Source organism: Poecilia mexicana, unplaced genomic scaffold (genome assembly GCF_051168715.1).
Source record: "Poecilia mexicana isolate PSO_F unplaced genomic scaffold, ASM5116871v1 scaffold_10, whole genome shotgun sequence".
Lineage (NCBI taxonomy): Eukaryota > Metazoa > Chordata > Actinopteri > Cyprinodontiformes > Poeciliidae > Poecilia > Poecilia mexicana.
In genome coordinates this window covers 18,490,411-18,505,152 of record NW_028263379.1, presented here as the reverse complement: position 1 = coordinate 18,505,152, position 14,742 = coordinate 18,490,411, and the positions used below count along the sequence as shown (strand labels likewise).

General features: G+C 37.8%; 3 protein-coding genes across 4 annotated transcripts; 2 read left to right on the top strand and 1 right to left on the bottom strand.

Moving 5' to 3' along the window:
- LOC106920856 (uncharacterized) lies at window positions 1–3,314 on the bottom strand. Of its 2 annotated transcripts, XM_014992150.2 has the most exons (6): window positions 3,230–3,314; window positions 3,008–3,070; window positions 2,771–2,944; window positions 2,599–2,698; window positions 1,737–1,867; window positions 1–1,060 (listed from the first exon to the last, which is right to left on the bottom strand). In XM_014992150.2, exons 2-6 carry the CDS (start codon window positions 3,059–3,061, stop codon window positions 776–778), a joined length of 744 nt encoding a protein of 247 aa, XP_014847636.2. In that variant the 5' UTR covers window positions 3,062–3,070; window positions 3,230–3,314; the 3' UTR covers window positions 1–775. The 2 variants fall into 2 exon arrangements, with proteins under 2 accessions (XP_014847636.2, XP_087865642.1); XM_088009516.1 differs by having other exon boundaries at window positions 3,008–3,295.
- A 93-nt stretch (window positions 3,315–3,407) lies between these two features.
- polr2g (RNA polymerase II subunit G) lies at window positions 3,408–7,342 on the top strand. The gene is made up of 8 exons (XM_014992151.2): window positions 3,408–3,543; window positions 3,674–3,783; window positions 4,881–5,040; window positions 5,859–5,909; window positions 6,017–6,082; window positions 6,282–6,353; window positions 6,798–6,831; window positions 7,035–7,342. Exons 1-8 carry the CDS (start codon window positions 3,532–3,534, stop codon window positions 7,046–7,048), a joined length of 519 nt encoding a protein of 172 aa, XP_014847637.1. The 5' UTR covers window positions 3,408–3,531; the 3' UTR covers window positions 7,049–7,342.
- A 141-nt stretch (window positions 7,343–7,483) lies between these two features.
- eef1g (eukaryotic translation elongation factor 1 gamma) lies at window positions 7,484–14,174 on the top strand. The gene is made up of 10 exons (XM_088009515.1): window positions 7,484–7,589; window positions 8,422–8,580; window positions 8,859–8,922; window positions 9,311–9,453; window positions 9,567–9,710; window positions 9,807–9,936; window positions 10,186–10,390; window positions 11,194–11,366; window positions 12,414–12,538; window positions 13,824–14,174. Exons 1-10 carry the CDS (start codon window positions 7,578–7,580, stop codon window positions 13,980–13,982), a joined length of 1,314 nt encoding a protein of 437 aa, XP_087865641.1. The 5' UTR covers window positions 7,484–7,577; the 3' UTR covers window positions 13,983–14,174.
- Window positions 14,175–14,742: the final 568 nt, after the last annotated feature.

The window sequence follows — 14,742 nt, the reverse complement described above, 5'->3', positions numbered from 1 at the left end:
TAACGTTTTTGTACTTTTATTGGTCAAGTGACAAATAGTGAAAAAACAGGTAGTGTATTCAATAAAAGTGTTTTCTAGTTCTGAATAATAAAAAAAATAACTAAAATGAGATTCAGAGCTTTAAGAGCCATTTTGCACCCCAGACTTTAAACATAGAGATACAATTAATTGGCAACAGACCTCTGTCTTTTATTCTGATATTCTAATCATGTGCAAACAAAACCTCTATAGTAAAATAAAGCAATGAAAACTCCTAATTTAAAAGAACATAACCACTACAAGCAAACATAAGAAAAATATTTAAATTTACGTGATATATATAAAAAAACTCTCCCAACAACATGAATCACACATTACCTTATATTTGTGCTTCTTTGTCTTCTTAGTGCTGAAAAGTTTAAGAGGTAAATAAAATTCACATATGCAGGACATTTCTGATTACCCTCTTTCTTTTTTGTGCTTAATCTTCACACATGGAACTACCTTATGAAACTGTTATAAAACCCATTGCAGATAAAGTTTTTTGTTTTTTTTACAGACATTAAAAATTTACATCCAATCAATAATAATTCAAAGTCAACATTCATTTAACTCTTCTCATGTTGTCTTCACATTAGGTAGTTTCTCTCCTTTCACAACACCTAACAAAAAACAGGCGAGAGACAAGAAACCGGAAATAGATCTGAGAGATTTCTGGCTGTGTTATGAATGTGTTGGATCACACATAAGTTTTGCTTTAGAAAAGACTTGCACGTAACACAGCTTTCCTTCTCCGCTAGTTATCTTCTGCCTTGCTCTTGCTCTTGTCCCGGGGAACACGGCCCATGTTAAAAAACTCCTGGTTGGGCCTCGTGTCTGTAAAATGGGAAAGTCGGTTGGACATGGCAAAGAAAGCAGCAATGGCTGCAATATCCCAGGCATCCTCGCGGTCGAAGCCGACTTCCTCCAAAGGCTGAAAGTGCTTCTCTGTGATGGTGTCACAGCGACACACGGCCATCGCAAACTCCAGCATGGCCTGCTCCCGAGGTGTGAGTTCTGCAAGTTTGTAGTTAGCAACCACCTGAAATGGGAGAAAAAGCTTTTTATTTATTTATTTATTTTAATGTTTTCCAAAACTACAAATTAATGTAGAAACTGTTCAGATCTTCTCAAGTAACAAAGAGAACATTTGTTGGTTGGTAGACCAACATAGTATAACATAATAATGAAGGGGACAGAAACAGATAAATGACTTGCATTTTTTATTAATTTAAAAAATGTGGATGTAGTGTATTTACACAGATTTTAGTTTAAACAAATCTTTGAAAACCATGCATCACAATTACTTACTACTTTGTTAATGTATCCAAATTACAATAAAATACTACTATTGTGACATGACAAGATGGGGTAAAAGTCAATTATATCAATATTTTTAAGGCTCTGCATAGTTGCTAAGTTCTTGAGTCACTGGCAGATTTCAGTAATTCCCTTGACTTTTTGTCCTTGACTCCTGATCCAGTTTTTAAATTTTATACCTTCTAGGGTTGTAAATCTTTCTTCTGGAAATATACTATCAGTGGAGAAATCCTTGTTTCATTCAATCCCAACAAAAAAGTTAATGAAAATTTAAACCAAAAAACAGAGATTTTTATCTTTCCACATGAGATAATGACAAATGGTGTGGTTGAATTCAAATCTAACTCCTGCCTTTTGTAACTATACTTTCATAAAGTACAGCACAAAAATGATGATACCTGATCAGAAAGAGTAGGGCTCTTCGAGTAGATGCGGTGCAGAGCACTATGGGACACCACACAGTAAAGACACTTGTTATGACTGCTGGTGGCAACAACGATTAGCTCACGGTCAGCCTTGGTTAACCTGCCTGGAAAAAGGAAAAACAGGGACAAAATGTATGTGAATAAACAAACAATCAGGCATCATCTGGAGCTATGCAGGGTTCACTACTGTGAACACACTGTAACCCCAGCTAAGGCTTACAAGTAAATATAACTTGTAAAATGAAGAGACTTTGAGAAAAACAAGACTTGATGCCATTGATTCTATGACCCCAATTCCCTCCCCATTTTATGCAAGATATTATGTTGTTGGTTTCTTGCACAACATTCTGTGATCTGACCAAAAATAACAGGATTGCATGGTGTAGTCAGACACCATTTCCAAGTTGCGTTTTCAAATGGCTATGATGTCCAGAACTTATATGCAAATTACAAACAAAACAGGAAATTGCTGCTCAAGCTCACCTTAATGTTCACCAATTCCCACTTTGTGACATTTCCATCTTTCCTACAGTACCTTGACAAAGTATGTGGGTGCTCTATACTTTGTCTGGCCCCATAATGATGTGTATTTTACACATACTGGTGTGTACTTTGTCCGAACACATCAGTATGTGTTCGGCCACTCTGATTAAAAGGGGCTGAACACATACTGATGCCACCCTTAACAGATTTTTTCTTTTACTTCATATTTATGCTCTACTTTTTTTTTTTTTTTTAGATGCATGACATAAAAATCCTAGCAGGCAAAAGTGGGGGTTACTTGTTGAATTCAAATTAAATATAACCACTCCTCATGTACAAAACAAACATCAACCTGTTTCCTTGTTCATCAATTCATTGTAGTATGAGAAGAAAGCTCTGAACTCTGCTGGCCTGTGAGAGAGTACTTTGAAGACATTGGGTAAAAAGCCTCCCTGCAAAAATAATGTAAAAGGTTAAAAAGTCAAATGGAAGTTAAACGCCTAACAATACTTTTACTTATTTACCTTCGACTCTACTTCTTCCATTAGCTCCACTATATCATAAGGCAAGTCCTTCTTGTAGGGAATAGGATAGCGGCTGATATTTTCCGGAGGAGAGTTACTGCTGGACCGTCTGCTGCCTGGAACCGTAACAGCAGCAGCCTTTTCCCGCAACAAGCTTCCCGTTCGGAGGCAGGCCTGCGTGGAGAGAGGCAGCTCAGCAAAACCACTCAAGAGTCAAAAATGTATTCAACTACTTACAAGCTGCGTGGACGTAGGAACACGAAACAACTTCGAGAAGATGTTCCTCGCCATGTCGGTCAGCTTGAAAAGATGACTAGGTGGGTTATTACTTCTTTTTAAGTAGAAAATCACTTTGGTTAAAAGGAAGTCCAGCTTAAACTTATGTCTTATGTCTCAGTGTGGGTTAAGGATAATGTTATACAGAACATCTGTCGCAATGGCGGTGAAAAATAACTGTACCTTTTTTCTAAATGCGTTGTTTTTGCTTCGTTTCTATATCAGATCTTGTGAGTCAAGTCATACCAACCAATCAACGCATCGCACTGAGTCACGCCTGCTGTTTTGCTCTTGCACTAATTCATTCTCACCGCCAGGTGGCAGTCTATGGCCAGAACTGACATTATTACTACGGCGCTCATGACTCTTTTGTCATTGACCCGGAAGTGGCTTTACTGTAGCGATTTTCGACTCCATTCAGTACTGTTAAGGATAAGCGGTTCGGCCAATTAAAAGTATTATTAAAGGCAGACATTAATATAGACATGTTTTACCATGTAAGTACGTCTATGTTATTCTTCTGGTGTATTTTGGACTGGTTGATTAGTGGTTTGTTTTGCATCGTTTTACGAACGTGGTCATGACGGTTGCGTCCTTCTCGTCACACGTTTTTATTGGTGTTTACAGATTTCTTTGGAACATGAAATCTTACTACACCCGAGGTATTTTGGGCCCAACCTGCTGAACACCGTGAAGCAGAAACTTTTTACTGAAGTAGAGGGAACATGTACTGGCAAGTGAGTGAATTCAGATCTGTCCGTAACATTTTACCGCCTAATTTTATTAAAGTATCTATGGCTATTATCCTGCATTCATGTGTAGCTTTGTGTTGGTCGATTTAATGTAAAATAAGATTATGTGTCTGTTTGTTTTTGAATTTAGGTATTTTACTAAGTAGTAGCGTATTTTTCCTTATGAGTTTTATTATGGATAATCTGTCGATACAGTTTCTAATTCACTAACAATTTTTGAACTTTTTACGGTCATTTATTGCTTATCTCAAAATCAAATGTAAACAAATCACTTTATGATATGAATTATGTGTAAAAAGTGCTATCTCCTGAAAGATAAGTGACTAAAGATCATTATTATATTTATGTATTTAGAAATAAACAAGTATAAATGCACTGCTCCAAAAAATAAAGGGAACACTCAAATAACACATCCTAGATCTGAATGAATGAAATATTCTCATTGAATACTTTGTTCTGTACAAAGTTGAATGTGCCGACAACAAAATCACACAAAAATCATCAATGGAAATCAAATTCATTAACCAATGGAGGCCTGGATTTGGAGCCACACACAAAATTAAAGTGAAATGTTCCCTTTATTTTTTTGAGCAGTGTATTAAATTATTCAATCATTGTCATTAGTAGAACTCAAGAAAACTACTCTTCTACTACTCTAATGGAAACTTAACATTTCCTTCTAATGTACAAATGACTTGCATTTGTTCACTGTATGTGTTGTTTATATGCTTGTCTAGTTAAATGATATTAATTTGGATATTAATGTTATCCACAGTTAATTCCATTGAAACAAGTTTAATGTAAGTTTTTTTTTAATCAACTGCAAGTCTCCATATTAACACACACAGGCACAAAATTACTCAACAAATGTGGGTCTAAATCTTTCCTAAAATATTTATTCAATGTAAGACATGGCATACACATTGTCTGACTACATAGTGCAGACACATTAGCAAATATAGACGATTGATGTATTATGTTGCTGACTGAAATAATGTTGATAATATTGATAAGATGTGATAGCCCTGATTGCATTTACAAGCTGTACATGTGTTGTTGTTTTTTCTCGTTGTGTTTTCCAGGTATGGCTTTGTCATTGCAGTCACCACTATTGACAACATCGGGGCAGGTGTAATCCAGCCAAGCAGAGGCTTTGTTCTCTATCCGGTGAAGTACAAGGCCATTGTCTTCCGTCCGTTCAAGGGAGAAGTAGTGGATGCTGTGGTTACTCAGGTTAACAAGGTGAGGTTTAGTGTAGGTTTATGTCCTGATTTTATTGTTTTTAGTTAAAATATTAAATAAATATGATACAGTAGGAGTTGGGCAAAAATATAATATATGCGAGTCAATAATTCAAAAACTAGAGGAGAAAAAAACAGAAAAACAAAAGATCAACCTCATTCAGATGGCACAAAAATAATAGTTAGATAATTAACCACCATAAAGCCATAACATATTTAATTTGTTATTGTTGGACTTTTTTCCAAGTGGAAAATTCATTACTCTGTACCTGTAGCAATTTATTTTTGGAACATTTTGTGATTCATAATCATTATATTTTTGTTAGGTTTGTCTCTATGATGCTGCTTGGCAGGAAATGTATAGTTTATTCTTTATTCTAAGAACCCACATGCCTTTGACTGAAATCTTTGGGACAAATTTGAACTTGAGATGCTGTGCATATATGAAGCAACAGATTGAAGCTATTTTAGAAGGAAATGCCCTTTAATCTCTGACTGCAACCACACAGAAACCACTGAAAAGTTTCTTATTGTAGCTTGTAGAGACATTTTGAACTCTTAAACCGTACCAAGTATCTCAAAACAGTGATTCCCACTGAAATATCAGTGAGAACTTTAAATCCCCTTTTTGTTCTATTTGCTAATAAAACTGGTCATAAACAATAGTCTTGGTTATATTTATATAGTTGGTAATTATTTTTATCTGTAAGATGAGGTTCTAAGTCAATGTCAGATGTTATTGCTACTTCTCCATCGCTACTTTTGTTGTTTACTGTTATTAGCCTCCCTTTAAATGACAAGTGTTTTTGTTTATTGCAGGTTGGGCTATTCACAGAAATTGGTCCCATGTCTTGCTTCATCTCTCGCCATGTAAGTCAGTTTTAGCCTGGTCTACTTAATTTATTGCTTTACATGCTAATTTAGAGTTTGTATTGTTCGGTAGATGTATGTATGTAACATAAATTCATCTTTTGCAGTCCATTCCTTCGGAAATGGAGTTTGACCCCAATTCTAATCCCCCTTGCTATAAGACTGTTGATGAGGTGGGGATATTTTTAAATTTTATTGTTTTTTCTGAATCCCTGCCATTATTTAAAAAAATATATTTTCTTGCTTTTTTTTTTTATTTATAGGAATTACATAAAAAGTAATAAAATTAAGTGGAAAAAAGATAATTCTCTTTTCAAATATCCAGTGTTATTTTGTTGTTTGACACAGCCACTATAATCTCTTCTTTCAAAGGACATTGTAATTCAGCAAGATGATGAGATCCGGCTGAAGATTGTGGGCACAAGGGTTGACAAGAATGACATTGTAAGTGTTTTTTTTTTTTTTTTTATGAAACTGTGGTTGGATTTGAGAACTTTACCTTTTTATTTAATGATAAAGTAACATCTGTATAAAGAATTTATCCATGTATTCTTTGGCTTTTAATTTTTACATCTCTGTTTGGCTGCTGTAGCACAAGGTCAATTTGTTGTGCATCCATATGATTCATATTCTGCGCAAGAAGTTTGTTAAAGGCCTATTTAGGTTGAATGAGGGGAAATATTAGATCAGCCTCTGTTCAGAAATTTGCATATAGCTCATGTTCTTACCAAAGTGATTTGGTTGTTATTCTGGACAGCCAATGAAAGTTTTATTTTACCAAGCTGCTCAGCTGCCTCCACGTCATTACCCATCATTGTCATTAGACAATAAATGTCATGCGGTCCTGCTTCAGTCTAACTGATGCTTAAAAATACATTTGTTTTTCAGTTCGCAATTGGATCTCTCATGGATGACTATCTGGGTGAGTGTTTTGACCAGACCAATTGTTGATGTGCTCATTAGTGTGCACATAATGATTGCATTTGAATTAAACATGTCTTATTTTGCATATGCAGAATTTTTCAAGCTAATTTGGTTTTCAAATCATTATTTTAAAAAACGTGCATTTGAAATGTTTTTTCTTTGCATTTAGACGGCAAGGTAACATTTTTACTTCCTTCTCAGGTCTTGTGAGCTGATTACAGCTTCAGAGTGGCGTGTCATGCATCAGTCTTCTTTTGTATATACTTATTTTTACTCTTGTATGTATAAGGTGCTTCAACAGCTGTCACCAATCAGTTGTTCTTTGCATCCTACATTTGCTGTGTATTATAACTCATGTAAGATCTCAAGCAAATACTGCTGTCAAGATTAACACATCTTGTCGATTAATGTTAGAGTGGTCCACAGGAAACGATTAGTTCATGTAGAAATTGTTTTATTTTGTTTTTTTTTTGTATGTGGACTGTAATAAAGTATTTTATTCATTCTTATATCTTTAATTGTCTGCATCTCACTATGTTAGCTCTTTTGAAAATAACTATTTTGATGTAGTTATCGCATGTTAAGATACGTTTGTAAACGTGGCAAACTTTAAAGATAGCAATTCTCAATGCTGTGACATGTGGCTCGACGTGTGAACGCGGAATTTTCAGGGGCGCGCACGTCTCGTGGCCGTAAATACGTGGGTGGAACGCGCCGGCGTTCTTTCTTTCTCTCGTCCTGAAGATGGCGGCAGGGGTGAGTAAGATGGAGAGCTATTAGCAATGGAGCTTGCTTTAAAATTCACTGTCACAATCAGACCAAAATCAGAGCCATCGTCGCGTTTACAGCGCACGTTTTTAAGTTAACAACGTTACGCCGCTGTTTGCTTGATGATAAGTGTTTTATTTCCGAAGAATTTAATACAGTTTTCTGTATGTGGCTAGCTTTTGCTACCCCAACGAAGCATTGAAAGTGCTGGCCCTGGGTTATGCCACGTTACCTTAACTGCTCGAGATCACTTGAATCGCGTTTTTGGGTTTCCAGGTGATTTCTTTAATTCTAGTGGAGAAACTCTGTGTACTCAGTGCTATGTTTGGCTTGTGAATTTTTTAAACTGGTAGATTAGCTTTTATGCGGGAATGTATAGGTAGATAACGTTTAAATTATGCTATGAGCCGCTTGAACAAGGGTAGTTGATCTATAGTTTTTAATACACTCGCTGCCGGTTTTCATTTTAGCACCATAAGAATCTGTTTTCTGTCTGAACTGCGGTGTCTTTGCATTGTCATCTTTAAATAAATGACGAGCTCACAGAGTGCATTCCTTCATTCATTGAATGAAGGCACCAATGGCTTGGTTTCTGCTCACCACCTGGTTTTTTGGTTGACACTTTGAGCCTGTTTGCTAAGGCTTCTAATCAGTGAATTTTAAATGCTAAAGCACCCAACAATATATTTTCAATGAAAATGCTACAAAGCTAAATTATTTCTTAGAAGAAATAAATGTTAATGGATTACTTATGTAAATGTTTCTTTTAAATTCTGTGTATAAATGTTCCTGTATCCCCCCCATCTCTTTTTTTTTTTAGACTCTGTACACATACCCAGACAACTGGAGGGCATTCAAGGCCCAGATTGCTGCCCAGTACAGCGGCGCTCGCCTCAAGGTGGCCAGCAACCCTCCTGCCTTCACCTTTGGGCAGACGAACCGTTCCCCTGCTTTCATCAACAACTTCCCTTTAGGCAAGGTGAGTAAAACCGGTTAGTAGAAAGAATTGGGCTGATTCCTTTTCATCTTTTATGTCAGCGTGACCTCTGGTGTTTAAACATGTCACACGCAGTGTCTTCTTGACATTTCATTAACTGCATGGGCCATACTTTTGCTGATTAAATCATTGAAATTGGATGGGACATGCCGTCTCCATAAAGGCAAGGCAGCTGCAATAATCTTGACTGCAGTTGTGATGTATAACATGTTGTTCAAAACCATTTAATTTTCAAATATAAATTCTGTCTCTATCTTTAGGTACCCGCCTACCAGGGTGATGACGGCTTCTGTCTGTTTGAGAGTAATGCCATTGCTCACTACTGTAAGTGGCTTTAAACTCGGATTCAAATATTGTTGTGCGACGTTGCACTGAAACATTGCAAAAGGAATCGCTTAAGTATTTCTATTAATAAAATTTGAAACACTTTTCAACTAAAGTAGAGCAAAGGAAGAAATACGACCAATGTGGCTCCGCAATATTGGGAAGACATTAAATGGACCATTGTAGATATTATTAACCAAAACTTTTACTTTTTAGGATCATGATGTCTCTCATTATTCCACACCAAGCTTTACTTTGCCTCTATATCAAGTTGTGTGTTTAACTTCACCAACCCTACATAAAAGACCACAATGGACAAAGTGATATTTAAAAATAATTCACGAGCCTGTTTAATTGGAACATGATTGTTTTTGCCGTGTCATTGCAGTGAGCAATGATGCCCTGCGCGGCGCCACTCCTCAGGCTGCTGCCCAGGTGCTGCAGTGGGTGAGCTTTGCTGATTCAGAGATCATCCCTCCAGCCAGTGCATGGGTCTTCCCCACTCTAGGAATCATGCAGTTCAACAAGCAGGTACGCAGCTCAACACTAAACCGGTCAGAGAAGTGGCCCCACTTGCCTGTCGGTACCTGGTAGGGATAGAACCTGGTGGTCATGCAGAGTAAATGTCTTCTGCGTGTGTTCAGGCCACAGAGCAGGCCAAGGAGGATGTGAAGAAGGTCCTCACGGTGCTGAACCAGCACCTGACCACCCGCACTTTCCTTGTGGGAGAGAGAGTGAGCCTGGCGGACATTACTGTGGCCTGCTCCATGGTTTGGCTCTTCAAGCAGGTTTGATATACACGGATTTCCACAAGTACACACTGGGGTCGTTGCCATTTCTTACCACCCCGATTGATCCGATTTAATTTTACGTGCGCTCTGCAGGTGTTGGAGCCGTCCTTCCGCCAGCCTTATCCCAACGTGACCCGCTGGTTTGTCACCTGCGTCAACCAGCCTCAGTTCAAGGCTGTTCTCGGAGAAGTCAAGCTGTGTGAAAAGATGGCCCAGTTTGATGGTGAGTTAGCAAAGAGAAGTTTCCTCAGAAAAAGCAATGAGATGTCATTTGTTAAATTCATCATTTGTTTAGCTGTCTGGAGATTTTGATTTGTGCTCCATGTAAATCAAACACATCTGCAAACACAAGCACTCTGGGAAATGCATTAATATTTCTATAAACATTTCAAGGTTTGTCTACAGTCAGCCAAAGAATTATTTTGTTGTTTTTTTTAAATGGGACATGGGAGCTATTTTTCTCTTCTTCCAGCCAAGAAGTTTGCTGAGATGCAGCCCAAGAAAGAAACTCCAGCCAAAAAAGAAAAGGCTGGAAAAGAGGCAGCCAAACCCCAGGAGAAGAAAGAAAAGAAAAAGGAGGAGAAGAAGCCTGCTCCAGAAGAAGAAATGGACGACTGTGATGCTGTTTTGGCTGCCGAACCCAAAGCCAAGGACCCCTTCGCACACCTGCCAAAGAGGTAGATATCCAGAGAAATGCCTCAGTTGACGCGTAAAATGGGGATTTTGTTACAGCTCACCGCAGTTGGAAGGTCTGGTGGCAAACTGGAGGTTTAATCACAGTGATTAACGTATAAAATGAAGTCAGGACTTTGGAAGGAAGTTGTAGTGGTTGATGGAAGTAAGAATAATTAATCCAGATGGGGGAAAAAAAAAAAGGCTCCTCCCCTGTCATTGGGCAAGGCAGTGTCCTGTCATGGCACGAAGTCTTAATCTGACAGGGGGAGATAAAGTAAAGACCACATTCATCCCAGTCGACTCTGATCAGTGAGGTAAAGGCTGGTTCATGCTGTGGTCACAATGACCTTTAATCTCAACTTCAGCTTGATTGTAAACATGGACAATAAGAGTGCTATGTGGTGGTGTTCGTTACAGCCAGCAAACATATTCCATATCTACCAAACATAAAAAAACAAAACAAAAAAAAATCTCCGGGTCAAGTTTAGTTATAGAATACATTTCCACCAAAAGCCTTTGTGTTTGGCAAGTTTATTTGAATAGCATAATAAAATACAAGAGGATTTAGAAAAGATGGCGATGGCCGAAGCAGCTAAGGCTGTTGAGCCAAAACTGTTTAGGTCAACATGCACTACAAGCCAGTCTATAAAGATGTCTTCAGTAGATTTAAAATGTTTAGTGGCAGATTGTTCCTCTGTCCCAGAGAAGTCATCTTGACTTAAGCTTAGATCTTGGATACATTCATACCCGAGTGTGTTCTCTAGTTCTGACTGGCTCACCCAATTTCTGTCCGTCTTTCTTGCAGCGCATTCGTCATGGATGAATTCAAGAGGAAGTATTCCAACGAGGACACCATGACGGTAGCGCTTCCTCACTTCTGGGAGAACTTTGACAGAGAGGGCTACTCAATCTGGTATGCTCAGTACAAATACCCCGAGGAGCTCACGCTCACCTTCAAGAGCTGCAACCTTATCACAGGTGAGACTCAGCAGGAGTGGCTCATTTCAAAGGGTTGCTTGTGAATGCTTGCCATCTCATTTGGAAGAACACGTTAATTGTTTTAGCCATCATTGAATATCATTGCATGTTATGGTTTGACTCGCAGAGCTGCACTTGCTGATCAAATGGAAGAAAGTTGGACTCTGAAAAATGTCTGTAGTTAAGACTGTCAACGCTTTGCAGTGAAGTTCTGTTAAACCACTGGATTTTTTTTTCTACTGTTATTGAATTGGAAGTACAATATAATTTTTTTTGAGACGTTGCCGAAAAACCATAGAACTAAGTGATGTAGGTTGTTTTTTTGTTTTTTTTCCCATTCAGTTTTTAAATTTAAAATGCCCATTCCCCGCCTTCAGCATGCCGTGCAACAAGTTATAGACTGCAGCTTTCAACAAGCTTTCAGATTAATTGTCTTGCATTGATCAACCACGATAAAGAAAACCTGAAATTTAGTATAATGGCTTTTTGAAGAAAGTTTTTAAAGAAAATTCCCATGATGGAATATTAGATTGTGCAGTTCATCGGAGGTGGTTTTGCATAGTCGTCGTCTGGCCTATTTATCTGAAACAAACAGGACAAAGATAAATAGTTGTAGGAATTAATTCAGATGTGAAATGAACAGAAACCTCAGTAAAGGGAGCTAAAGGTTTCCCCGCCCCTGTCATTGGGCAAGGCAGTGCCCTGTCATGGCATCAAGTCTTAATCTGACAGGGGAAGATAAAATAAAGACCATATTCATCCCAGTCGACTCTGATCAGTGAGTGAAAGGCTGGTTCATACTGTGGTCACAGCAAACCACACCTTGCACTGCGTTCTATAGGGATTAACGAAGATGATTCAGTCGTAACCAAATCTAGGCTGGCACAAGTTTATCTGAACAGGTTTATCCGACAAGTAGTCAGTCGTGTTCCTACTGGTCTTTCATCATGGAAGATTCACAGATTTTGTCTCTTGGTAGCAAAGACTAGGAAACAGTGTTGTGGAAAAATGCCTCGCATGTTACAAATGCCTCTCTGGCTTTTCCAGGCATGTTCCAGCGCCTGGACAAACTGAGAAAGAATGCCTTTGCCAGCGTCATCTTGTTCGGCACCAACAACGACAGCAGTATCTCTGGCATCTGGGTCTTCAGAGGCCAAGAGCTGGCCTTCACTGTAAGTATAATAAACATAATGCTTCAGGTAGAGAGTCAACAAAAACTTGACTTTTTTTTTTAAAATAATTTATCCCAGCATATCAATCTCGTCTTGGCTACTGATTTCAGTAGATCTTTGGTTTCAGTGCTTAACTTAGATAACACAATGTTGAACATGTTTGGAATGGAAATTTTCCAAACGTGCGTAAACAGAAAAACAAAACAAAACAAAAATACTTGGTAACCACAGAAACTTATGAAAAGAGGAAAATACCACAGATCTTTGGTGATATCAGACTTTTCAACAGTAACTAGAACATGCACTCAAAGGCAGGTTTCAGGTTCATATTTAATGTAATAAAATACTCATTCTCTACTGTGCTTGCCTGTAAATGTTGCATTTTTCTTTTCTTTTTTTTTTCTTTTTTTTAATTGTTGAAGTCCCCTGCCAAATATATGAATCAAACAGGACGAGAATAAATAGCCGTAGAAATTCAGATGCAACATGAACAGAAATGTCACTAATAGGAGCTAAAGGTTTCCCCACCCCTGTCATTGGGCAAGGCAGTGCCCTGTCATGGCATCAAGTCTTAATCTGACAGGGGAAGATAAAATAAAGATCATATTCATCCCAGTCGACTCTGATCAGTGAGTGAAAGGCTGGTTCATGCTGTGGTCACATCGTCTAATCAATAAGACGACTTTTTCATGTTAAATCGTCATAGAAATGACATCAATGGTGGAACACCTTATTTGACTGCAGGCCATTTTCTATCAATACAGGATCTTCCAATTAAAAAGAAATGAATTCTTTCCAAAAGTCAAATTTCTTTGTCCTACAAAGAATAGGAGTGAAATTTTAGCTTTTTAAAAAGTGCTATTATGGATGTGTACAAATGGTTATTACACAAAGATTCAACAGCACTAGCGTTCAAGATCTTTTATTCATAATGTATAACATAATGTCATCTTGCTCAAAATAATTGAATCTGTCCAAATTTGAATTGTTTGGCTAAAAGCCTGGCCGTTGCGTCTCTTGTGCCCCCGCAGCAGAGCGGTTTCGCCAAACGTTGTTTTTGTGTATACTGTGTACCAGTTGTGTTGGACTGCAAATCTTTTTCAACCCGTTTTTGTTTAAAATGTTTCATACATGAATATAAACTGGTTTTGCATTTCTTTTTTTCTTTTTTTTTTTCTTTTTTTTTCAGAAAAGATTGAAAATGTAATCTGATGGTGGAGTTGCATGCTTATCTCGTACAACCCAAGAGTTCATCCCTTTAACGTTTCCTTTTTCTTTCTCTCAGCTGTGTCCAGACTGGCAAATTGACTATGAATCATACGACTGGAGGAAGTTGGATCCAGAAAGTGAGGAGTGCAAGACCATGGTTAAGGAGTACTTTGCCTGGGAAGGAGATTTCAAGCATGTGGGTAAAGCTTTCAACCAGGGCAAGATCTTCAAGTAAAAGGACATGGAAGGCAGTGGAACTAAAGCACTTTGTGCTCCTGCTCTCAACACTTAAAAATAATGGACTTTCAGCCACATGTGCTTACTTTGCTGCAAAATGACAGTGTTTGAAGACGAGTGAATTCTCAATGGCCCCCAAACTGGTTTTTTCTGTTGTTTTTGACTTGCAAAAATAAAGCATTTTCCTCAATGTCATGTGGAGAATTTGAATTCTGTGGTTTACAGCTTCGCTACTAAAATTTGGCGTTTTTGTTTGGTGTTCACTCATCTACATTTTAGATGAGTGTTTAATTAATCCATAAATATACTTGTGCAGTGATCTGTTACCTATGTTAAAAAAAAATAATTGGATGTTACTTCACTGATTTAGAAATGTTTAGAGTAGTCAAGTAACACTATTGCGTTAGCTTTCGTTTGTGGCAATTTACGTTGAATATAGACCCCTACGAAGAGGGATTAAAAGAAAATGCAGTCATTGTGTAATTACCTGAAAATTCTTGCAGTTTTCAGCTCGGCCACAGAGCATACTTGAGGCCTTTATTTTAGCCAATCTTTCCTTAAAAGGATAAACTTTTTTTCCCCCCCTTAAGTCCTAGATGACTGCTGTTTGTCAGGTTGAGCCCAAATGAAGCTGTCGTGGAAAAATTCTTTAACAAATGGTAGAGAAACTGTTAAATCAAAAGATAAACTTTGTCTTATAAAAGGCTTTATTTGAAGGCTGACTGGAAATCAGAGAAGCAGAGCCCTGGAATGAAGTT

Coding starts and splice junctions, on each gene's coding strand:
- LOC106920856 (XM_014992150.2), bottom strand. CDS start 3,061: ATGGCGAGGAACATCTTCTCGAAGTTGTTTCGTGTTCCTACGTCCACG. Junction 2,699..2,770: donor TGGAAGAAGTAGAGTCGAAG/GTAAATAAGTAA, acceptor TTATTTTTGCAG/GGAGGCTTTTTACCCAATGT. Junction 1,061..1,736: donor GCCCTACTCTTTCTGATCAG/GTATCATCATTT, acceptor CTCCCATTTCAG/GTGGTTGCTAACTACAAACT.
- polr2g (XM_014992151.2), top strand. Junction 6,083..6,281: donor GCTATAAGACTGTTGATGAG/GTGGGGATATTT, acceptor CTTCTTTCAAAG/GACATTGTAATTCAGCAAGA. Junction 6,354..6,797: donor GGGTTGACAAGAATGACATT/GTAAGTGTTTTT, acceptor TTTGTTTTTCAG/TTCGCAATTGGATCTCTCAT.
- eef1g (XM_088009515.1), top strand. Junction 10,391..11,193: donor TTCGCACACCTGCCAAAGAG/GTAGATATCCAG, acceptor TCTTTCTTGCAG/CGCATTCGTCATGGATGAAT. Junction 11,367..12,413: donor GAGCTGCAACCTTATCACAG/GTGAGACTCAGC, acceptor TGGCTTTTCCAG/GCATGTTCCAGCGCCTGGAC.